General features: G+C 41.7%; 1 protein-coding gene across 15 annotated transcripts in view; it reads left to right on the top strand.

The window, feature by feature from the left end:
* The window catches only part of hspg2 (heparan sulfate proteoglycan 2), a 121,087-nt gene that overhangs the window by 12,816 nt on the left and 80,958 nt on the right, over positions 1-27,313 (top strand). For all 15 annotated transcript variants that reach the window (XM_036008544.1, XM_031290583.2, XM_036008547.1 and 12 more), the window contains exons 2-3: positions 20,823-20,952; positions 21,479-21,538. In XM_036008544.1, the coding sequence (XP_035864437.1) occupies positions 20,823-20,952; positions 21,479-21,538 (190 nt within the window). The remainder of the gene's footprint in view (positions 1-20,822; positions 20,953-21,478; positions 21,539-27,313) is intronic.

Below are 27,313 nucleotides of genomic sequence, written 5' to 3'. Positions count from 1 at the left end.
AACCCAACCTAAAGTTCATCATTGTGTATGTGTCACATACCTGACATAGCAATATATAACTTCTGTAGAAGCATGAGTCAGCCTGTGTTCTCAGTTAAGACATAGACTTTACAGTAAAAAGCTGGTGACCACCAACAATGCGTAACATCACTCAAGAGAGAGTTATGGTAACAGCAGCTGTTTTGCATTGCATTCTTTTTTACCTCAATGCACAATTGTGCATTTGTTGAATTCTGACACTCATAAGTCCACTTCAGATTTCTTTCCCTGATCTCTTTTTATAACCATGTGAGGTACATACAGTATATTTGATTTGCTTATCTAAATTACAGATCTTGGTTGGCCTTGATGTTCTTCAGTAAGCATCAGAGACAGTGAAGGCCTCACTTTTCAGTTTGTCTTCATGCAGGCATGAACTCCAGCCAAGTCAGGCAATTATTGCTTTAAAAGGGGTAATTAAATGGTTCTTCCCTTGAACTGAGGGCCAGTGTGATTTATGTGGACTGTGAACACATAGAGGAGGCTCTTTCAGCTGTGCCAGGACGAAGGGGCCCTGTCTTCCCTACCAGGCTCCACCTGCTGCGCCTCTATTATGACCCTGTCATGGGTACAAGGGGTGTAGATGGGGGCACACCGGGGCTGACATTTGGCACGAATGCTAGACTGCAGTCAGATTCTCTGGCACAGACACCAGTCTTGCCTTTGGGCACATGGATAGCCTCCGTTTGTTGTTTCACCAGGGCTTTCCTGGTGCAGGAATAATGGAAAACAAGATTTGAGGGAGATAATAGAAGAACGAGAGCAGGGTTGTTTTTTCATGCCTATTTGTTTTTTAGAACAGGCCGACCAGACAGGCGGAGATTAGGGTCTGATCAGCCCTGAATACTTTGTCTCTGAGGGCAAGTCAGCACTATTGCTGCAGCCCAGAGCTGGAGCTCGTCCTTCTCATGCAGTATACCAATAATATAGGCCCTGTCTACATAAAACTACGACTATTACTAATACTATGTCGCGGTGCAGACGTTCTCTGTCTCTCTGATAGGTCTCTGATAGGTGTCGGGTCAAAGGTAATCCCTGTAAATACATTTCAAAAAAGAAAAACAAGTCTATGTTGCACTTTCCTTTGCATACACGCAACTGAATGTCAACCTAGAATCTACAATTCTTACGCTCAATGCAAAATATGTGTTTGGAAGTTGGCACGTAAGGTCCGATTGGCACTTTAAAATGTGTTGCATGGATCAGTGGAAACAGATTTTTCCACTGAGTGGTGGAATTGGAAGCATGAGCTGTTGTGTTCTGTCTTTAAGACATTAGAAAGAACACCTTAACAATCAGTGCGTTTACATGCACAGCAGTAACCGGGGTGGCGCTCTGCTAACGTACTGTACAATTGGTCGGAATATGGCTTTTTCTTCCATCTGACCTTTGTCAAAATCACAAAAACTTGGAAAGCAAGAAAAAAATTTGTCTCCTCGTCCGTCCAGTAATGGGTCTTCTTGATTGTACTTGCCATGACGAAGTCCTCAGTGGGTTTAAAGGTTTAAAGCTCAAGTTGTTGCTGTTGTTGTTTTTAGTGTCGTTGGGTGCCAGGTTAGGGTGTGTACTGTACATGCACCAATACCCCGGTTACTATAGGAGTTATTTAGGTCTGTAAACCAGGGTATGAGAACTCAGATTTTACCTGGGGTGTTTACATGGCGTTTGCGAAACCGGGATATTGCCTTAACCCGAATATAATCAAGGTTTTACACTGCATGTAAACGCACTGAATGAAACATAGGGGAAGGGATAGCATTCACTTGTCAGTCATTGCTCATCCTGCTCCCACCCAGCCTTCTGGGCAGGAATACTTGGAATTAAGTTGAAGAATGAGTATTGGCTGACATGAATACCTTAAGATTTACTTGAAAAAAATGTAAAATAAGTTAAGTAAAATAAATTATAATGCGTTTTATTTTCAAACACTTTTATTCATGTAAAAATACTCTTGTATTATTGCATATTGTCAGAGACAGCAAGGTTTTACTGTGACGAATTGTCAGCAGAATGAGTGATGTAACCTCACTGGTGAAAGCTGAGTCTTAAATTATCCCTTTTCTGCTTTTTTCTTCCCTGAAAGGTCATGAACTGGCTTGTGCTGGCATGTCCATTAGCACAGTGATGCGTCACACCAAGAGCAGACTGCACTTAGTTTCACTGCTGTCTCTTGTATACCTGACTGGTTCACTTCTGATTAACCACCGGAGCTCCGTGTATTTTCTCACGAACACATGGGGCCCCTTGCCTATAATAACATCTTATTATAGTAGGAAATGGATCCCTCACATCTGCTTCCAATGAATGGCCAGGTTAGCCCTCCTGCTTGCTTGTATTATTGCATAAACTCCTGGCAAACAGATGTCTTTGTAGGTGTACGCACACCTTCAAATTAAAGCCTGTTGTTGAATTATGAGGACAGGTGAAATTCGCCTGTCAACTGTTGAGAGGAAGATATTCCCAGACTTTGTTTATGGTTGTCAGATGTCGGGCCCACGGGTTTGTTGTGTAGTTGGTACAAAGCCAAACACCTCTGTATGACTTAAACGTAGAGTGTTATTAAAGTGAATTATCTGGTAAAGTTTTGTTCCCCCTGCAGCATTTGTTTGGATTTAGGTCACTCTAGAAAAAAACGAAATCACAAAATATCATGGTCCTGATTACAATTGCAGCCCATTTAATAGAGCCATCCCATTTATAGACCAACCACATAGGTTGCAATAGGAATGCAGGCCATGTGGACACTGGTGTTTTGGGGGCTTAAATAATGACAGTTTTTATACTACAGAGTGATCGGTGATAATATCTTTAAAACTTCATTTTTAGTCAGGTATAATTTAATAACTATTCAAGAGCACAATGCATCTTCTTAAATCATGTTATGACGACATACGTAATTGGTATGTTTCAGTATTAAACATACCAAACATACACTTGAATTAATGAAATAAGGGCTCCTGTTTAATTGACCCACCTTTTTTTGGTTAACTGCTGACTTTTACATCCTGCTCCTGGCTAATTGTAATGGGAGCTTTTTACAAAGCACAGGACCGGGATCGTTAAAAAAGCCTCTGCTTGCAAGGTAAATGTCTGCAAGAAATGGCCTTTATAAAGGTTTGTGTTTCCAATTAGCTACCCAGTGGTGGGGTTATTTGTCATTAGTTTATATACAAACATAAAAGAATATTATGGGGTGTCTCCATTTCAGTCATTTTGAGAAAATTTAATTTTAAGTGCAACCTGGGTCTTATTTCTGTATTTTTAGCCATTTTTTTCTGTTGATTAAGATAACGATTTACCCAACAGTGTAATTGTAACTGTGCGATATATTCGCCATTTATTTAGGTTTTTACAATAAACTCCTATCTTATAACTGTCTGTGAGTAGTTAATACTATGCTTGCTATGGGTCAACGGCGTGACCTTTGCATATCAAAGTTTACAGAAAGTTAAAGTTGACGCAGACAGTATTTTGCAGCAAACCTTGACCATTTAGATGCTGGTGTGTGCTGTGACTGTATAGTATGAATATTTGGCATTAGGTCTGCATCATTTTTTTAAACAGATTTTACTTGTTACATACCCTTGTTTTTATACTATTTGGATATTCTGTAACTTATGAGTAAAGTTATAGAGAATTTGCTGACATACTGTAAACTCACAATGATTCATTATGATCCAGTTTTGTCTACGCTGTAGTAAATGCTGTCTTTGCATTTAGGTATTGTTTAGCTCTGAGCGTGCAGGCAGTTTATTTTTTGGGACTATCTTGTGGAGGAAGGGTAAGTGAAGTAAAGGAAGTGTTTGATTTAGCTTAGGGATTTTATCTGGCCCTCAAAGCGTAAGATCCAGCAGGCGTGGTCCTGTCTGGGGGAATTCCTTCCGTCATCAAGGCTGCTGTCAGACGTACTGAAATGCTATTTTATTTCACAGATATACATACAACCAGATAAGCTTTGACTTTAGATATTTATTGACTCATTTTATGAATCTGTCATGAATGACTTTTGAAAATCAATCTATGAATCATGACAGTTGAAACCAAATCACAACCTGCTATTCATTCTGTGTGATTAGGTAAATGATCCCTGCAGGGAAACAGTCTAGACAGGAAGATTCCCAGCCTAGGTGAGTTAATATACTGTAGGTTATTTTGCTGATAAGTCAGTAACCAAATACAGAAAGTCATAGCTGTTATGCATGACTCATAGTAAAGTGTTTTATTTGAAGTTAAACAGGATAAGTAGTGACGACGAGCTAGGAAAATCCATTAAAAACAGTAACATGGTACCATATGCACTCCTTCAGCCATTATGTTTGATTGGAAAAGTCGGATTTGGTGCAGAATTTAAAATAATAAAAATACAATGCTTTTGCACATTTTACTCATGTATTGTAAGATACTGTGCTAGACTTCAGGCCTGCAAAACTGTAAATAATGCAGCTAAAGTCGGAGACGTCTTAAGAGGCTCTTGTTGAGCCCCTTGTTGACCTTGGACAAAAGTAATGACAGGACTTCTGTTTATCTCCCATCCAACAGCTTTTCCCCTGGCCCTCGTTCATAACCATATCTTCATCCTGCACTCTCAGTTTGCTTATCCAAAGTCTGCTCTGAGACTTACTTAGGTTGTGGCTGGCTTAGATTTCCGTACTTGTTCCTAAAGTTGGAGGCGCTGCAACAGTATAAGGAACTTCTTGTTCAAGTGTTCAACTGTTAAAACAACAGCTGCCAAAACGTCTTTAAAAGTTTGAACCAAGTGACTTTTCTTATAAATGATTCCCATTAACAAGGAAATTTAGAAAACATATAGGCTTACAAAGATATAGATGTTAAATACGGAAACAATGAAAATAAAACATGAGCCTAATGGAATGGCCAGTGGTTATCCTAAGTGATGAAGGTAAACTTATCCGATTTATAGGGTTTGGGTTTTCCGACCATCCAACAAAAGCACTTTACAACTGGAGAAATCCAACCTCCACATCACTGGGAATCCCCAGATCCTTCTTCTTGAACCAGCCTTCAGAACATAATCCGGTTCTTTGCAAGTGTCCTGCCCCTTGATCCTTTGTCAGGGGGTGACAGAGGGAGTCTGAACCAATGGTTTAAAACTGTGAATGGAGAGAGTAAGAGACAATCACAATGAAGGCATTTTATGCCGACAAAGTGGGCACCTGGTCCCCTCTCACATGCTGAACCCAATAATTGGCTTCAGGAATGTTCACATTTATCTGCTGTAGGGTATTGTTAAAGAAGTAAGGCTCGCTGGCCTTTTGGAGGGTGGTTAAGATTTGCCTTGATCCTTGGGTTGGGGGAAATAAATGAGTTCCTTCACCAAACATAGAAGACAACCTGCAGGAAAGTCCCTTGTTAGGCCAAAGCTTAAGGTCACATCTCTGCTAGCCAGAGTGTGGGTGGATTTGCTTCAAAACATTCATGTCTATTTTTGGTCATTACAAATTGGACGCTGTCAAAACAAAATTGCTAAATCACTATTCTGGAAGACGATGACGCAAAGTTAAATGAAGTATAAACAGAAAACTGTGTTCTGTGTGCAATATCTTCTAACTGAATCACATTCTAGTAATCTCTGAGGTACGCATTCTCACTGTCAGGAGCTTACCAACTCGAGGAGATCTCGAGTTGTGTGCTGTGCAGATGTGGGTGTGCCAGCACGCTGAGCAACAGTTGGCTGTTCCTACCACCACTCAGAGCGTTTTCTGAAACATGGCTTTTTTCAGTGTTTATTGGTTCTTGCCCAGGCCTAACCTCAAATGGGGAGTTGAGGGGGGGTTGCCAACCACAGCAGCAGACGGCCTACTGTGCTGAACCTCTGGAAAAAGCATGTGTGGCGTATAAGATCGGGGAGAGCCTTGCACAAAAGCATCTTTGACTGTTACTGTAATAGCTAAAAGCTCTGGGGAATGTGCAGTGACTAGAAATCCCTACAAGTCTTTTAAACACTGTTTGTGGCAGGTATATAACACGTTACTGCAGTTGTGCTTGTTAAGTACAAATTTTGATGCAATATAAATGCAAAGGCATTTGTAAACTTGACTTTTCTGAAACGGCACAGAGGTCTAAGCTGGGTAAAAAAAAAAATTATTTTCAGATTCAGATCGATTTTACTTTGATTGATCCGATATCGATTCATAAAATCCAGAATCGATCTCTGTCCTATCACATGAAACTTGAAGACCTAAGGAATCCATTGGTACCAACTATGCTTCTCGGGAAGGGGGTTAGGAAACGCTCCAAAGTCAGCCTACATTTTGGCGAGGGAAAAAGTGGCATGGCCATTTTAAAAGGGGTCCCTTAACCTCTCTCCTCAAGATATCTGAATGAAATGTCACTCAATACTGACTGTAGAGTCTGTAGAGTTGCACTTTATTGTGTTGACTGCTGTAGTGTGTTCATGTTAAATAAAGAGTACATTAATGTAACTGTTTTGGCATCAATTCTTAATGTAAACATTGATACTTTTTAATAATGCACCAGGTTAGAGGGAACATTGTGCAATTGTAGGATCTCTTTCATATCCAAGCAAAATTGGTTTTGCAGCTGAAATATCCCAAATCAACATTGAGTCGGAAATCAAATCATATCGGGATCTTGTGAATCAGAATTGAATCAATTCGGGAAATCATTGGCGATACCAAGCCCTACAGAGGTCTGGAGTAGAGGATGGATACCCAACCGAGCCCGCCTGGCCGGGTTCGGACAGATATTTAGAAATGATGTTCGGGTTCGGGTCGCAGTCTCAGTCACATCAGCGCGATAAGGCATTGAACATTTAAAATTTAAAATGTGCGCACCTGTGTTAACGTGCGCTTGTTCCCCCGTGTGCGCTGATGCGCTCATCTGTTGACATTTCCGAATGCCTTCCTACAGTTGCTTAATAAAAGCGGGCTTTCCACACAAACAAACGTATGTGTCATTAGTATGAGGAAAAAAATGAGATTTTAACTGTGTCGGGCTCGGGTCGGGCTCGGACATAAATATCTTAATGCCTGTCGGGCTCGGGCCGGGTTCGGTTACTGCTCTGACGGACGCGGGCTGGGCTCGGACAGAAAAATGCGGCCCGATCCGCACTCTAGGCTGGAGACTCACCCTCTGTTCTGTGCTGCACCCACTCTGGCTGCACAGCCTCTGATGGAGGGTGTAATAACACCTGCAGCTAGCAGCTCTTGAGGTATTTTTATCTCCCCCTGGAATTCCACCTCTGTTCTCCTCACACAGATCTCCTGTCCAAATGCATCAGTCGGTGGTAGTCCTTGACATAGATTTCTACAAGTCAAATGCTTAACTACATTTTCTTCATTCTTACTGACATTTTACTGCATTAAATCATTGTTGGACCCAGTAAAGCATGCATACAGTACAACATTCCATGCTCAAAATGAGAGCTGCATTTTGTTTCAGGATGATGTAAGCCACCAGCAGCTGTTGAATTAATGAGGCAAACACGCCTTTGGATCTGAATTTTCAGCCTTCCCCGGTTCTTCCCAGCCTTGTTTAGAACAAAAAAACAAAATAACAAGGGTGGATGACAGATAGGGCAAATACACAAATGGCTTTGTGTTTGCTGCATGTGGAATTGGCATTCTTCTGCCAAAACATACTGTAAGTAATGTGGCAACAGCTAAGGGCATTCATAATAGAGTTATTTGTAATGACACATAACTGTAATATACACATAACATTAGATGAGGTTTCAGCTATGTCTGTTATGAAGAAAATGGTTTTATCTGCATCTGCAAGAGAAAGAAGAGCCAGTGTTCCGGGGGTAACCTCGGTTTAGGCACAGATGGTCCACCTATACTTAAGATGTCACCCCATAGTACTGTAGGTCTTTGCAGTTAATATAGTGTTCATACTTTCCCTTTGCGTTGTCCCTTTCAAAGGATGTGAGGTTTCTATCCATCTCTACATGCTGTACTGTAGGAGTCAGTTAATATGGACATGAAACAGAAAGACATTTTAATCTGACAGGTCAGGTTCACTACCTGTATTAGTGACTTCATGCATAATCAGAAAGCAAAGCCTTATTAGAACAAAACATTAACCTACAGCAGCTGTGGATGCTGTTGTTTATGCCTGAAGACAAAAAATGAGTCCATCATCTTTTTTCTTACTGTAGTAACGGATGACCCTCCACTGCAAAGTACCTATTACCTATTGTGAATGGTTCTGCCTAGTGTCAATATGTTTTATATTTCTTTTTATTTTTTGACTGTGGGTACCCAGCCCATGATACTCACATGGGCATTTTTGTTGGATGCTAGAGATAAAAGAATCCTTTTAATGCTTATCTGTGTGGGCAGTGATGAAAGCTGACGTTTTCTCCTTGCCCATGGATATTTTGTGCGGTTCTGCATGTGAGGCCAGGCCAGATCTGATCTCTCCTACTCTACTCTGTTCTCTTGTCTGCGCCCACTTTTGGCTTTCCCATGGTGCACGGGTGAGCAAAAAACAGCTGTCAGGTAATTTCCAATGTTGAGGATGAGGGCTTTTTGAAAGACAAGGATAACCTCTGAATACCTTCTCTGCTTCCTCCCTTTGATGATTTTTGTCAACATCAGGCTGCAGTGTCTTGTTTGCTCTGCAGCGCAGAACATCTGGCGAGGGGCATAGCTATTATGTTTATATTAATGGCATAAACAGCTGAGAAAGAATATTTTTGTTCAGCCCATCACTTCTGTGTGGACTTAATTTTGTTTTTAATCCCGCCAGAGCTAACAGAGAGTATTATTGAAAAAGTTGTGGGGAAAAAAGACTTTGATGTGCAGATGGCTCCCAACAAAGAGATTTGTTCAGTTAACAGCAGGTTTTGTTGTGATCTTATAAGCTCAAAGTGCATCTTGGGTTCCCAAACAAAGACTGTTCAAAAGTCATGGTTTGAGATGCTCAACATGTTGGAAAGGTACCAAAGGCTTCACCATGGTACCCTGCCAAATCCCAGTTAATTATGAGATCACCATCCCAAATAGCATGACCTTGGGAACTGGTGGGAAGTGGTTTTACCAACATGAAATGATTCCCTCCGGATAGGACGCCTGGAGGGTATTCTCTCCCTGGCCAAAGGGCCTGGATGCTATTCTGTTCTCACAAAGTTACCATAATAAGCGATCTATTTATGTAAAAATTCAAATGATTTGTTTTTGCACCTCAGTGGAAAGCTTTGCTACTACTCTAAGGATCCAATTTGTTCCAGAGATGGTTGCATAAGCTGCGTACTTAGAAAGATTTTTTTCTACTTAGCCTACTTTTCCCACACAGTGTAACCATGAACTAATCAAGTATGATACACAGGGGGAGAAGTGAGTTGACAGACTGAGCTAGCTCTGGCCTGTGATTATGTGGGACAATGTGAGTGTGGCCAAGTCAGCAGGTGGTGTCAGATTAGTTGGTCCTGAGGTGAGAATGAGCGAGAGAGAAAGAGAGGAGAGTAAATCTAACACTGCCGCTGCCATCAGTGTAGGGAAACCAGAGCTTAATCCCCCAGCTGCTGCTACTTCCTTTTCAAAAAGCTTTAAATCAACTCAGTGAAATCTGCGGTTATGTTAAAAAAAAATTGCATTTCACATTGTTGGTTCACCACTTGGGTCCAGACTAAAATCTTTAAATAACTGTTGCGTAGATTGCCTTGAAAGTTTGTACTAGGGCTGCACAATTAATTGCAATTGTATCGAAATTGCAATATGGACTAGTGCAATATCCAAATCGCAGGGGGGCACAATATTGTGTCAACCCATTCTGAATAGAGTATTGTGGTGCTGCAGAGATGTCCCGGCCTACAAATCGTATCCAACAGACTAAAGATAAGGTACAGATCCTCGCAAAAATCACACTATAATCATTTTAATTTCTTTCATGTTTCATATTAATTTTCAATGAAAATGAGAATAATGATGCAAAAACGATCATTCCCTCCAATATTGTGAATCATATCGCAATCGCAATGTCAGTCAAAGTATGCATAATGCAGCCCTAGTTTGTACAGACATTCATGGTCCCCAGAGGATGGAGCCTAATGACTTTAGTGATCCCCTGACAGTTCATCTAGCACCACCATAAGGTTGACATTTTTAGTTTAAAGTCATATTTCCCTACAATTGTTGGATGGATTACTTTTAAATTTGGAAGAGATATTTAAAGGTGTGTCTAGAGGACGAATGTCCTATTAGAGGCTCCCCTGACATTTCATCTAGCACCTATAGCAGGTCATAATCTTCACTTAAAACATTTTGTAAAAACTGTATGATAATTGTGTAGGGCTGCAACCATTTTTTATTGTCAAATAATCTGTTGATTGTTTTCTCGATTAACCAATTAGTTGTTTGGTCTATAAAATGTCAGAAAATGGTGAAAAATGCCAAAGCCCAAAAAAAAAAACATTCTCAAATGTCTTGTTTTGTCCACAACTCAAAGATATTCAGTTTACTGTCATATAGGAGAAAAGAAACCATTCACGTTTAAGAAGTTGGAATCAGAGAATCTTTACCTTTTTTTTTTCTCCATAAAAAATTACTCAAACTGATATATTGATTATCAAAATGGTTAGATTAATCTTTGCAGCTCTAATTGGGTGATATGCTTTCATTTGAAGTAATGTCATTTGCATGTAAAAATACATTTTGCACATATTTAGTTTATTTGGTACCATATTGTTACAATTGAGCACAAAGTTATGAAGTATACTGTATGTAGGTTTTTCTTCAGTGCTGGGAGCTCTGTACTGTAACTACTGTATGCACAACAAAAGGTAAAGAGCTCCTCTTCTATAAGGAAATCCACCGTTCGTATGCATTAATTTACTGCAGCTAAAGCTCGAGTCGATCTTTGTCCTTAAGTGTTCCTGTATTGCAGTGTCAGCTTAACGTTTGGCCACCGCAGATCCCTGACACCTCCGAGTTTCTGTTATAAATACACAGGCCAGGGCTGGCCAGGCCCGAGCTGCTCTTCCCCTCTGAGCTGCCACCAGTCTCACTCTCAGCACCTCGGCTGTCAGCTGTCGTCTGGGGGAACTGGAGCTGGCCCCTCGTTCCCCTTCCTCCCGGCAGGTCACTCTATCAGAAATGTGACTGGAAACACACACGCTATTAATAGACCTACGAATTACTCTCACAGTGTTTATGTTCGATGTGACATGCAGATCAGGTGAGACAGGATGTGGTTGTATATTTCCAGTTTTCATTTTAATTTTAATCACTCTTGTCTTTGCTATAAGTTAAACATTTTTAGCTCTGCCTTGGTTTGCCAATTGAAAGTAAACATTCATTGGGATATTTTTTCTCACAATAGAAGAGCACCAGTAGTTTTAAGAGCTAAACCTCAAATCCAATAAATGGGCCTTTCCCACAAACCACAGAGACCTATTAAAACAGAATAGCTTCATTCCTGGCTGAAAGAGTCGGCTGATATCTGTGTGTGTGTGTGTGTGTGTGTGTGTGTGTGTGTGTGTGTTTCTCAATACCTGCATGTGTAAATAAGGGGGTGGTTTTAGGGCTTTTGTTGATGGATGGTGGGGGCCTTCAGGCTCCACCACTGGACGAGCTGTGGCCGCGATCCTAGGTGGTCTGTTGATGCAGGGTCCTGCTGGGGCCCCTGCAGGGGCGATAATTGAAAAAATGGGGCTTCTGAGGGTGTCAACTGGACCTTCACGCCTATAGGGGTGTTCGGTTGGAATGTGGTCACGCTCTATTATCCCACCCACAGTGAAAATGTAATACAGTATAGCTTTTAAAAACACTTTCAGCTACCTGTAAAGTAGCCTGAAGGGAGGCAATAACCAAGCTCAGCTGGAAATAAAATACTTTTGGCAATTTTAGTGTCTTTCTTTAAGACCTCTAAAATTTCAAAAGAAACATAAATGAAGGAACTCGTGAGGCTTTGCTCTACTGCTCTTTACACAAATACAAAGTCTTGTGATTCTGCTATCATTGAGGCTGATAAAAGCCCACCAGAGATAGCATTTCAGTTAGTGTTAGGCCGGGGTGTCTGGTTTCACACCACGCTTACGATCCCTGCTCGCTGTCTGGTCGTTGTGTCGCCAGGCTGTGACCTTTGGCCTGAAATACATTTTGGTGACTCACCCCCTGTTAGCAAATTGTGCTATTTTGGAGCTGATACACAAAGCTGGCAAAAGTAAAAGCAGTCTTGTTATAATTAAGCATGGAAGAATTCACATTGGTTTTTCAAGCGTGTACAGCTGTACACGTGTGTACATGTTAGGCATTCATTAGTTCGCCCTCCCGTTCCTTTGATCCCAGCCGCAGAGCGAGAAAGAAAAAGCTCACCGACAAATTGCATTTCTTTTCCTTTTTTAAAATGTAATTGTCGCTCTGAAGACATCCTTTCTCGCCCCGTGTAGCTGCACCACATACACAAGTCCGCACAGGCTGGATGCTTATTTTGACATGCCTCCCTAAACAGCGAGTGCTGGTTTAAAGGGAGAGGAGTGTGTGAGGTTGTGTGGCAGATGCTGACTTGCTGGAGGCACTGCTTGCTTTACCACAGAGAATTTTTTAATCTGGTTGTGCCAGAGAGGGGGCAGACACAAAAAAACCACAAAAACACAACAGACTTTCTTATGTCTTTTTGGTGAATTTGTTTCAAACACATCAAGGCATGGTGGGCATGATTTCCCATGCTTAGGATGCTAATACAGTGACAGATGTGATTTTACATCTCCATGGTTTCTTTACCAATTAAAGTGGAACTCCACTTTTTTTTTTACACATCAAAGTTTGTTTACAGGATTTAGGTAGTGCTACTTAGACTTGGGCAGCAGCTGGATTCTCGCTATATCACGAGATCACACGAAAATCCATCATGCCAGGCTTCAAGCAATGCGTTTGTGACCCAAACCAATCCGCGTCCGGTGAGGAGCTACCGGCAGCTACAGGCGTGGTTTAGGTGTGTGTGACGGCCGTGCTCGTTCGTTCAAAACAACAATGGCAAACGTGATAGACAGATGGTTCATCCAATCACCTGCCAGACAACCTCCCAACCTCCCAAACAGTTTCCAAGGATGGCTTCTCAGATGGTTCTGTTTAAGGAACCCTCTGGCGCATCAGGTTAGAATACTACTGCACATGTGAAAACAGTTGTATAAAGCTTTTTGTGGCTGCACAAAATCAAATTATTTGTCTCAAGTGATGTCACTTGAGTCAATCAGAACGTTGAAAATGACAAATGTGGAGTTCGCAATAAGTGGGCGTACCAGACCTCTGTAACCCGCTCCTCATCTCTGTTTGAGGTTCACTGCACAAAGCTGAATTAGCTATTAGCATAACACACCTGAATCTCCGACCAAACTGTTAGCGGTCTAGTTGCATTATGGGTAATGTAGGCTCCAGGCACTGAAAAGCAAGAAGAATAAATGGAATAAAAAAGACAATATCTCTGCTCTGCTGCATCGATTTTGACATTTTTATAGGAGTGCAATGCTACATCAATGAAGTACTCTTTGAACTCCTTGAAGTAATTTAGTTGGCACTTTAAAATATGCACCAAAAAGAAAAGAAGATACTGCCCCTTTGTGCTTTCGCAGTTACCAGTTATATTTTTAATGGCATAGTCCTCAGTGCATCGCACTCTTCTACATCACCTTGCAATACGACAATATATCTGAAAAGGCACATGCGTGTCAAGAAAGTGAAGGTCCTACTGCTTATTTCCAGTGGGAGCCCAAGCTTATTGTAAAATGCATGGCATGACCGTTGTGTGGGGGAGAGAATGAATGACCTGGGGGAAGATGGCTAGGCAGGCACTCCAAGCATGTGTTCAAAAATGCGGACTTATCTTTCACCTTTTACTCCATGGCCCCCTTCACTCCTCTCTACAAGCCTCTTTTTCTGAGAAAATGCGACCTGTTTGTTGCACCCACAGTATCAGTCATGGAACACTTTAGGAGGACAATCCCTGCACGTTGTCAAAGAGTGTTTGTCTGTTGAATGAAGAGCCTCCTTCCACTTCCTCCCCATCCAATCACTTTGGATTAAACCCTGTAGAAATGTCAAAGAGCTGCAGAGAGCAGAAGGGCCTCACTCATCGGGCCCTTTATGCAGCGGGGGCCCAGGCAGAGGTTTAGTGTCAGAAGTGGCAGTTTGTCAATTCACCCACCACTCCAAGCAAGCGTTAAACAAATAGGAAACTCTGTCTCTCTCACACAAACATACACAAACAAGGACAAAGCTTTCCTGTTGTTTCAAACCTTAAGACGTCTGTGTCTCCTGTTCCTGCAAGTTTGTAGAAAAGAAACATTTCTCCAGGGCTTTTTCTATTTCTCTGTCTCTTTCATCACTCTTTTACAACACAAGGCCAAGCACATAAAAAAACAACAACGTGTGCACACATATTTTATTTTTACACTATCAAGATGTTCTAATGGATCTGATTTAATGCACCCCTGCTAATAATACTGCTGCACCAACTCCACTGATAGCAGCGGGTCAAGTAAAGGGAGTGCTTTGCTGCTGCCGCTCAGGCCTAGTTGGTGCTTGGTAGTGCTTGCCGGGCCCCTCCCTTTTCAGCATACTCTACCTAAAGAGAAGAGAGTATGTGTCAGGCTTTCGTCCACTTAATGCTCTCTGCAGTTTACATTCCATTCCTGTTTAGTACAAACTGCAACCTTAAGTCTAAGCAGATATTGTTAATCTTTCAAGGGGGAGAGAATAAAAGAGAGCGGAGGGTGGTTAAGGAGGGATGGAGGGTCAAGGAGGTTGGGAATTCATCTTGCAAAGGAGTGCCAGCACATTGCTTGCTTGAAAGGTCACAACTTGGCGTTTAAAATCAATTGATAGGAATGAGCAATACCCCGTGCTGCCTTTTTCAGCCTTTACCTTTCTATGTTTGCCTATCACACGCTCTGCTGGGAACAAAAGTAGATACATTGTGTGAGCTCAGGAGATGCTTTAAATGCTAAACCTCTGTAGCCTGGTCCTACCAGACTCTCGTACATTTCATTTGTACAGAGAGTCAGACCACTCTCCGTTGACAAGTGTTAACTTCCTTGAAGGCAGGGACTCTGTTGAAGTTTAAAACTATTGGATCTGCCATAACCAATCACTAATGTTTGGTCGTGACGTATGTCATGCGCACGTGCAACAAGAGGAGAGACCGACAACAACATCGGCTTATATTTAGCATTAGCATCGCTAGCGTAAGCCTTAGCCAACTCCTTCACCACTAACGGAGCGAGCTGGAAAATCAAACTTTTCCCGAACCCCGTGGGGAGGAGGGCCACAACATCATGGCCACCAACACAACTCAGCAAAGATTGTTCTTGCTCGGGCTTTAACTTCTGGATATTCGGCAGCGTTGCCACAACGGACTGAATGGCTTCGCTCGCAACTTTCTAGTGCACATCCTCAACGTCATCGTTCTCAGCCACTCCCTCTGTTCGCTGATTGGACCGCCAAATATTTGGCCGGAGAAAACCCAAGACTATACCGCAAACCCAGATGGAGTACTGAAGGAAATTGAAAATTGAGCGAAAGTACGTAGGAGGGCAGAGCCAGGCTAAAACCTCTGTTGCTGCTATCAGATAACAGCATTACATATTTTTTATGAGCGATCATCACTCCTGTCTGTGGGACTCTTGTCTAGTATGAGCTGCTTCTTGTTTTCTGTAACACATTGGTTATGCCTTTTAAGATGTTTCTCACAGATTGTCCTGCAGCTGCATCAGTGGGTTTATTAGCCGAGTGGGCGAATCGAGTCCCACGAGGAATTCTTCTCACACTGCCTCTGACAGGCTTCGGCTGTCACAGAGATGTGACTAGAATGGGAATGCAGGAGCGTGGGTTTATTATACTGTGTGAATGAGTGTGGGTGTGTGTTTGCATGTGCTACCACATGCCAGTGTGTGTTTTGCGGACACTTTTATTTTTGTATTTGTACGTTTAAAGGGCCAAACCAGTGGTTTTGGCTGTTTGTCTTTAAATGGTGTACTGTACAAAACACTACCAAAGCCATTTTATATACAACTAGAAAATGCTTGTAAATGCTGAAAAGCTAAATTGCTAAAGCTAAACACCACCCACTCTTAGTCATGCAATATACACTCCATTATAAGCACAGACAAATTCTGAATGAAACACTAAACTTAAACAGTGATAACACAAAAACTGTAAAATATATCATGAAGCTAAATCATTTTCTAATAGCTAAAGGTTTTACGAACAGTTTAAAGCTGAGATATTCAACAAGGGGTCCGTGACCCCTAGGGGGTCCACAGAGTTAGTGCAGGGGGGCCGCCAAATTATGTTTAAAAATAAATAAACGTTTCTTTAAAAAAAATATGTATACAGTATGTCTGAAAAGATACATTAAAATGAATCTAACATTTTAATAGCAAAGATAAATTGGCCTATTTGTGAAAAAAACAAACACATTTATTTACACGTTGAATAATAGCTTAAGGATTCACCGCCATTCATTTTCATCCATTAATGCAACTTAATGTTATACAGTACATGTAGTTGGGGGTCCCTACTCTGTCTCTCTTTCAGCTAAGGGGTCCTTGGCCTAAAAACGTTGAAGACCGCTGGTTTAAAGTTTGAATGCCGTCTGTAGGTAAAAGTATGTGGGAGGAGTAGCATTTCAAACAGGAAGAAGCCTTATAGAGTATTTGAAGATTGCTCCATTGACTTTAATGTAAAATAATTTTTTAAAAAAGGCTTAATATTTCAAAAAGTATAAATAGCAGGGGAAAAGTTGAAGAAGTCCCATCATGTGCTTAAAGAGATAAACTAGCTAAACCTATGCAGAAGTTAGAGGTGACCAAAGAAAGTTGAAGAATAAAGAATCGGATAACAATACCGTGAATGCTGCTGAATCAGCATTCACACAATAACACAAATATCGGTATAGCTCCATAGTCTGTCTTACTATGCATTCATACTGCAAGCATCTATAAACTGATCTGAAAGATCATGCTCAAATGGCTCCCATAATTTCGTGCATGTTATCTCAACATACTGTAACTCAACATACTGTTGTGAGCAGTTAGGAAATATTGAAGTACAGAAGCTGTGGATAATATGGAAAAGTGAATGCCACATTAGTTACCACACCATTATCTCATTATCAATGTTATGATACTAAAAAATCAGATGATGAAACAATGAATGTAGTTTTATTCCACCAAGTCAGATAAGAGAAAAAAATAGAAAATGGACCCAGCCATTCTTTGGAATCATTTATGATACATTTGTTCTTGTGGTCTTACAGATAAAAGCTGTGGAGAGTTGGGAAGCTCAGAATGACCGTTATCAGTTTCTTATTCATTTCAGGAAACAAAGAACCATGGGAATCTGATTGACTGTTAATAGCCAGTGAGTGTGAAATTAAATAAATTTGCTTGCAGTACAACTGTGCATGTTGAGGAGCCAGCATTTGTTTGGATGTGGGTAACAGCAGGTCTCCAGCTGCAAGATTTAACAACTGCTGATGGAAGAAAAGATCTTGGCTTTAATTTTACAATGTGCCAGCCTTTTCCCAGAATGTTCTGCTTCTGTCCCATTGCTTATCACTTGTTCCCAACTCAAAATGCATTTTCCCTTTGGTCACACTAAACAACAGCTGGCCAAACTTAAGGCCCGTCCTCAAGCTTTTGTATAGCATCATCTGTCACTCATTATCCATGGATTCTGTCGTTTTTTTTCTTCTAGAGCTACTACTATTTCAACCTGCAAGGCAAACATTGTGCATTGTGAGCAGAGTAATGCATAAGAAAACAGTGGAATTAATTTTGGTTGGAATGTGTGTGCCTGTCTGTGTGTCACACGTGTGTAGTATATTTGTGTGTATGTGCATGTACATGTGCGTACCGAGCATCTACCTGGTTGCCATATGTCCCTCTGGAAATTGCAACAAGTTACTAGAGCGTGGGGATTGTCTAAGAGGTGTCCTCTGGGTTGGGTGGAGTTCAAAGAATTACAGTCAGTCAAGACCTTTTATCTTGAGGGAGAGATAACTTTAACACAATAGACGTGCCTCAACTCCTGGACTGAGTTTAAAGGTCGCAGCAGCTTTTTGAACTAGAATGCAGTAGCATAGTGAGAAAGCACATTTACTGTGAATGTATGTAGTCCCGCAGATGAGGCCAGATTGACATTCTCAAACAAGTGTAGCTCAATATGTTAGCTTTAAGAGCAGGTGCAAATATGGACTCAGACTCACCCAGCCAAGGCTGCTTTGTAAGTTTGTGGTGGTTTTTGCCCAGATGGCATCCAGCGTGTCCAGATGATACCCCATCCCAAGGGAGTGGGAAGCAGGAGATGATCACACCAATGGTTGGCTGGTCGGCATCACTGAAAAGAATTTGGTTAGTCAGCGGTTTCCTTTTGAAAATGGCCCAGGATTGTTGTTGTAAGGGTGTTCAGTCAGGGTAGAGAGGATTTGGTGGGATAGATCTAGTTATTTATTAGCTGGAGCCATTTAAATGGGAAACCCACCATGACAGAGATGGGTGGAAATAGGAACTGGCGGGCCATGCCAACTGGAAATGCCAGGGGTGGCATCCTGCCAGCGTCATATCCAAGCTTATAGCCAGAGTCTGGGCAGTCTGGATGCTGAGATGGTGAGAGCAGAGATTATAAACCCACACTGTGCTCCACTTGGGCTGGCACAGTGGACGTTATCAAGATGATCAGATATGATTGCGGCTGGCCAAGCTTTTAGTCTCCTCATTGAGCGTGTGTATGGGTCTATCAGGTGCACTGCAAGAGGAGGCCACTCTGTCTTTTTATTCATGTGACTTGTCAAGGATTGCCTTTGGATAATGTTGTGATAGAAATGTATACAGATAATAATAATACTTTGGTACTATTACCATAAATAACAATACTTTTCTTCTACAGTATATCTATGTCCCCATTTTGGTCCAGAGTGAAGTATCTCAACAACTACTGGACAGATAAAAAAAATGTGTACAGATATTCATGGTCCCCAGAGGATGAACCCTAAAGACTTTGGTGATCCCATGACTTTTCCTAGTGATACCATTGATGTAATGTCTCGATAACTATTGGATGGTACATACATTCATGTTCCCCTCAGGATGAATAACTTTGGTGATCCCTTAACTTTTCATCCAATGCTATTATCAGATCTATACATTGTTTTCAAATTCTTACAATACATTACCTGTAACAAAGTAAAGACATTCCCATCAGCCTCAGCTGTACTTGGTGTTTAGTGCTAATTAGCAAATGTTAGCATGCTTACATGCCAAACTAAGATGTTAAACATGGTAAACATTAACACCTGCTAAACATCAGCATGTTAAAATTGTCACAAATGTAGCATGTTAGCATTTCAACATTAGCATTTAGCTCAAAGCACTGCTGTGACTAAGTACAGCCTCAAAGAGATGCTAGTATGGCTGTAGACTTTCGCTTCGTTTAACAAAAGTAGACCAATTTCTCAAATATTGTCTAAAACAGGGGTTGGCAACCTTTTAACATGAAGTGGCATTTTAAAAATGTTCTTGTTAATCAGTGTGCCATATCAACATTAAGCCTGCCATCATCTACCGAGCCCGCCCACCTTTGCGACGCCTTCGGTGAAGAAGGCAACAATTACTAGCCACTCAGAGGCAGTGTAGGGCGGGTCTTCGCTGAATGTGGATAGGGAAAAAGTCAATCGAACTACCATAAATAACAGACTGTGCTCGTGCCAATGGCTATATAAGAGGTAATTTGGCATGCGGATTGTAACATTTCCAAAAAGCTCTCTTGAACACTCTCTTGGTCCACAAAGCTCTCTTGAACACACTAGTGGACCATTGGTTGAGCTACCAGTGTCTAAGGTTGCTGACCCTTGGTCTAAAAATAGTTGTGCAAGAACATTGCCTAATTAAAACGGTTTAAAATTTTGATTTGAGTCAGAAACTGACTGATCAAAGATAAGTACTGAGATTTGATTTGCTGCCCAAGCACCATGTACGCCTAGAGTTGTTGAATGAAATTGTACCCAACAGTGGCTCGAGGCCAGGCACTCCGTTCTTATCCCTCAGTTACACCCCTGCTAGTTCCATTGATATAACATGCTTAATGATATGATGATCACAGATTTGGAAGTGACTTGTCCTCTGAGGTGCTGCATTTATTTGAAGTGTTTACTGCTCCTGGAGGCAACCTCATGTTTCCGTGATAGACTCCTTCCTAATTCCTGAGCAGGGAACCAGTTGTGTGTTTTTTTATTTACCCAAGGGGGGTGGACTTAAAAGCATACTTTGACAGATTTATGTCATTCAGTCATTCTGATCTCAACCTCAGCTGCTTTCCCTGGCTTTCACAGGTGTGTGTGTGTGTGTGTGTGTGTGTGTGTGTGTGTGTGTGTGTGTGTGTGTGTGTGTGTGTGTGTGTGTGTGTGTGCGCGCGTGCGTGATTGTCTGCTTGTACTTGTGCGTGTATTTATATGTGGGTCATTGCAGTCAGCTGTGAATACATGTAGCCAACTTCCACCATTCAGATTAGAATTACATAGCAACAGCAAATAGTCATGATTTCTTTGGAAATTTGTGCTGTGAAAGAAACTCAAAGCCCTGAATGAGCACTGTTCATTATGGTGTCATGAACCTTTGTTTGCATGCGACCTCTTGAAAGGCCTCTAAGAGATAATAAATGGTCAAAGTAAACGCATCACAATGCCCTGTTTCCTGTGTCAGCTTTTGTTTTCCCTCCACCCTTCCAGGGTCCATGTATAGCACTGGGTGTAACCTTTCTCCACAGAGACTTCAACCCCTATACATCTCTCTGTGTTTGCTGCAGGTGACTCAGGCCTCCAAGGTGTGGGGAGAGGTCCCTCTCCCAGAAGACTTGGAGGGGGAGAAAGATGTCCAGGCGTCTCCGAGCTTACTCGACGACGACGAGGACTTTGCTGCTGATGAAGCTTCAGGAGGTGGGCTTAATAGAGGCTGGGAGACAACAAACCACAGCAACAGCTGCCCTTAATTCATGGGGGATGTTTTTCATTATGCATTCCTTAGATTGTTAACCCATCCCAAAACTGAAAATGAGGGAATTTTGCTCAGAGATACGTAATCGATATCATCGGTTCCAAATTTAAACCGCGGAAGTTTTGGTTTCTGTAGCGGCCACCGTACGTACTTCCAGGCGCTTGTTGTGTTGCAGCCATGGAGCGCAGTGCGCAGCATTCTAAAGTGTGGCTTTATTTAACGCTGAAAAAGCCTGGTAGGACTGTAAATCACCATTGAATCCAAATAAAATGTTCCTCTTATCTGTGAAATAAGCATGTGACCCGTTTCAACTCCACCCGTTTTTATCCAATCGATAAAAACCGGAATCGAAAGGAAGAATCGGAATCAAATGCCGACCATGCCCAACCTTATACATAAGTGAATTAAGCATGATTTTCTTTCTGGCCTAGAATCTGTGCATTGACCATATATTTTCTGTCTCCAAAGATCTGCCCAGTGGAGAGGATGATGGAAGCACACCATGGCCTCCAGTCTCCGAGAGCACAAGTAAGGGACCAGAAAATCGAGTAAACCGTTTTCCTTGTGCCAAATTTTGTTGATGTGTGGTAGATCACTCAGCCCTCTAAAGCTCCCACATCTGTGACTCTAACTTGTGTGTGTGTGTGTGTGTGTGTGTGTGCGCACGCGCGTGCGTGCGTGTGTGCGTGTTTGTACACAATGTCTGTCTGTCCCTGAATGATAATGCCCCCACATCCTGCTACACCCTCTCCTCCCTCCTCGCCAGCTTGCCAGAGTCTGGTCATAACACCCACTTTCAGCTTTGTCTTTTTTAAGACATAAACATCCTCTCTCCTCTTTCATTCTTTTAACCAGCGGCAGAGGTGACAGCACCGTAAGATACATGAAAGCACCATGAACGATAAAAGCTGCAGCAGAGCACCTCTGTTTTGCGTTCCATTCACTCCTGCACGTTTCCCAGCCCCCTTATTTTTTAAAGACTTAAACTATTTATATGCAGGTACCGCACCAAATCACATCGCACAGTAGCAGGGAGGGGGGGGGAATTTAAATTGCGTATTAAACTTTGCATCAAATTTCATGATGGGTCTAACTCTTTAATCACGCCTGTGGTTTGCTGCTGCTTGTTACGCTTCTGTTCTTGGTCCATTTTTCATGTGTTTAATGTCTCTAGCTTTTTATTATGACAGCAAAACAACTAAGAGTTACTGTCAATTGACTATTTCACTGAATATGTATGCATGCTACTTGGCCTTAGCCACCAAGGATACCTTCTTTCACAGTTCCTTTTATTGAATTTAACAGTGTACATGAATTAAAAAGACAAAAACTACAACAGCATCCCCTCCCCGCAACGAACATACCCTACCCCCCTGCTGTCCCTCGATGTATGTAATGGCTCTGGTTAATAGAGGAATGTGCAACGTGGTATACACAAGAATAAGTTAGGAGTATCAACTTATTTTATTTTGACAGACCAATGCTGATACTTAACTATAGCTGGTTTTAGCTGCCGTGGCTCACTTGACAACATATTCAACAAAGTTCTACCTCCATTTGATGCATCTATCTAGACCATGGATTTTCTGTGTATGAGTAATTTTGGGGAGTCTTAAAGGACAATTCTGGCGCAAAATGAACCTAGGGGTTAATAACTGATGTGTCCCACTCAGTCGTTCTCTGGGACATGTTTTCATGCTAATCGTATGTGTTTGTAGCTTGAAAGAAGCTAGCGCGGACCGCTGATTAGCTTACAACGCTAGTATTTGGGGCATAGGGAAAGTAAAAACAAATCGCTATTTTGTACCACTAAAAAGGCTCAAAATATCACCACACTTCAACGGTAGCATAATGAGGGTCCCTACATGTTAACCGAAGCATTGAGAACTTTGTAAGTGTACAGTATATTCCTTTACCAAGGCAGATACATGTTGATATCCTGGTGGCAGATCAGAATATTTTCTTATTAAAGACAAAGTCCTGGTACAGTAATAGCTGCTGTTTCTTAGTTTGTCCTTGATGCCAGACGCTGGCACTCGACAGGTTGGCAGAGCTGATTACATCATGGCAGAATAATTTTGTTGTAGTTTTGGTAGCAGCATTGCAAGCTGACATCATAGCTCGGGACACATAGCATGTGCCTCGCTCACAGAAATAGCACAGCTGTGAGGCCCATCGCTGAATTTGGTTAGTTAAAGGTGCCTGAGGAGCTTTTAACACGTGTGACATTAATGTGCGTGGAGCATGTGATTGTGACAGATTAGGCTAGTAAGGTTTAACCGAAAGTGGAGTCATTTTTTTAGCAGCGCATTAATGAAGAAAATGTTTAGTTAATATCGAGAATGATTGATTGATTAAAGTGTACTTGCAAGACGGTGTATCTGTTCTTGAAAACACAGCTTTGCAGATCATTTCAGTAGGTGAAAGTTTTATTTCAACCTCCTGTATCAAAGTTGACGTTGTTTTTAAAGTGTGTGTGTGTGTGTGTATGTGTGTGTGTGTGTGTGTGTGTCTCCGTCCTGGTGGGTCGTCTAACCCTCTGAGTCACATACAAATGTACAAAAACAATATGAAGAATACAAATCGTGTTTGGGCTGTGTCGACAGCATAAGATAGGAAAATATTTCCTGTTAACGTGCTTAAATTTGTGGTGCAACATGCCCCTACAAACTTTCCCCATTACTTTGGTTTATCGCTTCTGTTTCCATAAACGTCCCTGGCTTTTGTAACCACATAAAGGTCAATATTGCTTTAATGTGGCAAATAAATAGGAGGCTGAGATTATGCAGTACTTTCTTTCAATATATTATCTTATCTCAAAGGTGGCGAGACATTTGCATTGTGCTCAGTATGATCATGGTGCTATGACTGGTGGAGGCCGGCTTTGTCCATATATAGATCTGAGCCCGACAGCAATAGGAAGGAAATTCAGTTTCCTGTGCTGAATGCTGAATACTTTTCTGAGTGTCTCTGTCCTGTTGGCTGTCCAGACTATTCACACAAGCCTCTGCCTTCCTTCCCCCTCCACTACTTTAAAGTGGTTTAGGTGCCACAGTTGCCCCCATTATGCCTTATATCCTGTTTTGCAACTATTCGCAGTTGGTTAAGGAATTCCCATTTCCTACTGTCTTAGTCTCGTGCATTGGAGCTGCGTAATCAACATCTGGAACCTAAACTGTTGTTGAGATAAAGCTATTTTAAACCTCTTTTGTCCATTGTTGTTCTTTATCCCCCCCTAATCATAGTCTGCAATCTTCTCCATAGAGATAGAGGTTGGGTCCCATGTCCTCCCAACCTCTCGTCTTGACCTACACACTCAGATCCCCAAAGAGATTTCTGGGAGACAAAATAAGATTATCTCATCTGTAAGAGCCTTTCCTTGCTCCACAGGCTCCATTACAGACATTCCCGTTGCACCAAGGATATTGGCCACTTTGTTTAGAAACCAAAAGACACAAAGGTTACCATTTCCACTTGGGGGTGGGGCTGGGGTTAAATTCTTCCCATTGCTAATTTTGGATGAAAAGCTTAATAATTCATATCTCTACAAAAGTGGTTCTGGTAGAGGGTTCTACAGCTGTACACAATATGTATCAAAAACGCTGTTAAATATACACTTATTCTTCAGGTAACGATATGATGCAACACCCTTTCCTTAGTTCAGTCTTCAACACGTCTTCGTTGTCTCACCGAACCTGCCGGCCAAAAGAACTGAAGCTTTTTAATGGTACATTTTTCATTTTACAGAAATCATTAAACATTGTGTATTTGGTCAGAACCCGAGCTAGACTAAATGTTTAAATTGTGAACATATGTTGCATCGTGGTGGGATAAAATATTGGCAATACATCTTTGTCCTTCTTCGTGCGACACGAGAATCAATACGCTGGCGCCAAACATTGATATTTTAATAAATAAAATAAGGCGCTCTGAATAGATTCCCCTGCTCCTAGCGTCTCTACTTCATGGCTCCGCGTTGTGGCGCTCGACACATGAATGAGGAAAACTCGAACATAAGTTAACTAGCCCATAGTTGCTCTATATTTCTGTTATTTTAATTTACAGACTGAAAAACTTGTGCTGCAGAATGCAGAAAAGTTTGGATTTGCAATGAATGAAGAGAGAAAACCTGCACTTAACCTTTATTTTTTTACAGTCATTATGTCATAGTTAGACCATTATCGTAATGTATCATTATGGGATTGTCTAGCAATATATTGATTATCGCAGAATTGCTGTATCGGGATATTATCAGTATCGTAAGCCATGTATCATATCGTGAGGTACTCTGTGATTCCCACCGCTAATGTTGCCGTAAAAAAGAATATTAATTGTATTTTTGTAGTCAAATAAAGTCACAGAGCACTGAGTAAATCAAAAGTACAGTAGATGGAAATCTAATTGTAATTTGTAATTTCTCCATTGGGGATTAATAAAGAGTATAAAAATTTGTATAAAAATCTACTGTACGTTTGATTTACTCTTTGACACGTTGGTTTGAGATTAAACATGTAGCTTGGAGTTTGTCAGTTGATTCAAGGGACGTGTGAGCAGAGAGATGTGTTCTGTGTTTAGTCTGCAGGGATGTTTAGCGTACACTTGAGGGTCAGGCTGTCCTTGATCCACTGACTCGCAGACAGGTGATTGCATTTCTGTGTAGCCTCAGCTGGTTTTGCATCAGTTGCTAGTGGGTGCTTGCTGAAAAAACACAATCTAGGTTTCATATTCTTCCGTTATCTCTAGAGGAGAACAGATGTTGCAGCAGAAGTAATACATCAGGGTAATGTAGCCTGTCTGTCACTTTGGCCTGGGCAGCGGACAGGCCACGGCCAGGCCACCCACTCAGTTATTCTGCCTTTTGCATGGGTAGTTTGTCAGATGTGCGTCTCAGTGACACAGCCTCCGTTTTTGGTGTGTGTGTGTGTGTATGTGTGTGTGTGTGTCTGTGTGTCACATACTGGGAGAATCCTGGGTAGTTACACAGGGGGACTGGTGCTGGCAGCTGCAGCTATTTTGGTGAGGTCTTTGTTGTTGCAGTGCTGGGGGCCCTCAAGGTGGTCACGCACTGAGCCAAGAGTACAGCAGAAACCAGTGTTGTAGTCAAGACCACCTAAACCGAGACCAAGTCATCACCATGACCTGAGTGTATCGAGACCATGATGAGACAAAGGCAGGGCGATACCGAGTCAAGACCAATACCCGACCAGTGCGAGTCCCACACTGCATGCCCCGATAAAGGCACTCCTCAAATTTATCTAAAAGATCCATTATCCTCTTTATATTTTATATACATAGTGTATCATGAGAAATGCCTTGAAAAACAAATCAAAAGGCAATTGACCATTGAAAAAAAGTCCACAATAAAGAGTCCTCTTTATCTAAGATTGAGACAAGACTGACTAAAAATGTGGTCGATTCCGATACAGAGACCTTTTAAAAAGTGTTCTTGAGACCGATCTTGAGTACTACAACACTGGCAGAAACTTGCCTCACATTATAATCAGACGGCTTACTCCCTTTTGTGGAAAAGGCAGACAAAACACGAGGGCTGTGTTGTTGAAGGTTGGTATGGGCTTAGCCTTATTACTGCACCTTGCCCCATGATGCTACACTCTGTTGTACCAATAACAAAATGCGTCGCCTTGGAGAACTCGCCTGCAACGCTCCTCTTTAGGAAAGAGATGTTGAGGTTGAGGTCAATGAAAGAGAGCGTGTGCGGCTATTTGAATTATATCTTTTTTTCCCCTCAAGGACAGGCTTGTAACGGATACATCTGTTTGTTTTGATGGCCTTCACTATAATCTTTGCTGCAGCAGAAGAGAACAGCTCAAGTTGGAGAAAGAAAAAAGGCTTGTTGTGTCAAATAACAAATACTGAATTAGAACTTGTGGTTATATTGGCAGGGTATTCAGTTGTCCCGTAGTTTTCCCAGATCTGAGAGTTTATTTGGATACAGCTCCACAGTCTAAGTTCAGCTTCCTGTTTGAACACTAGAGAATTTTCATATCAAATAATAACTCTCCTGGGATTTGTTACACTGTTAACTTGTTTTCTTCTGTAGGCTGATATATTTAGTACATGCGCTTGCTTACTTTCCGTCCCGATTGGTAAGAGGGTTATCTTTGCAAAGTTCCTGTCTGTTCATGTTCTTATACAGTGACTGCTTAGTTTCAGTCAGCGATCATCAGCACATAAAAGAGCGGTGCGTAATAATTAAGCTGTTCCCCCCCCCCCCCCCCCCTTCACTCTGGCTCTCACTCCCATTCTGACTCTGACAAGGATCACAACATATCTGCAGCCTTT

This window comes from Sander lucioperca, chromosome 12 (assembly GCF_008315115.2).
Source record: "Sander lucioperca isolate FBNREF2018 chromosome 12, SLUC_FBN_1.2, whole genome shotgun sequence".
Classification (NCBI taxonomy): Eukaryota; Metazoa; Chordata; class Actinopteri; order Perciformes; family Percidae; genus Sander; species Sander lucioperca.
Note: the sequence above shows the minus strand (reverse complement) of the source record. Positions and strands in the feature narration are given on the sequence as shown.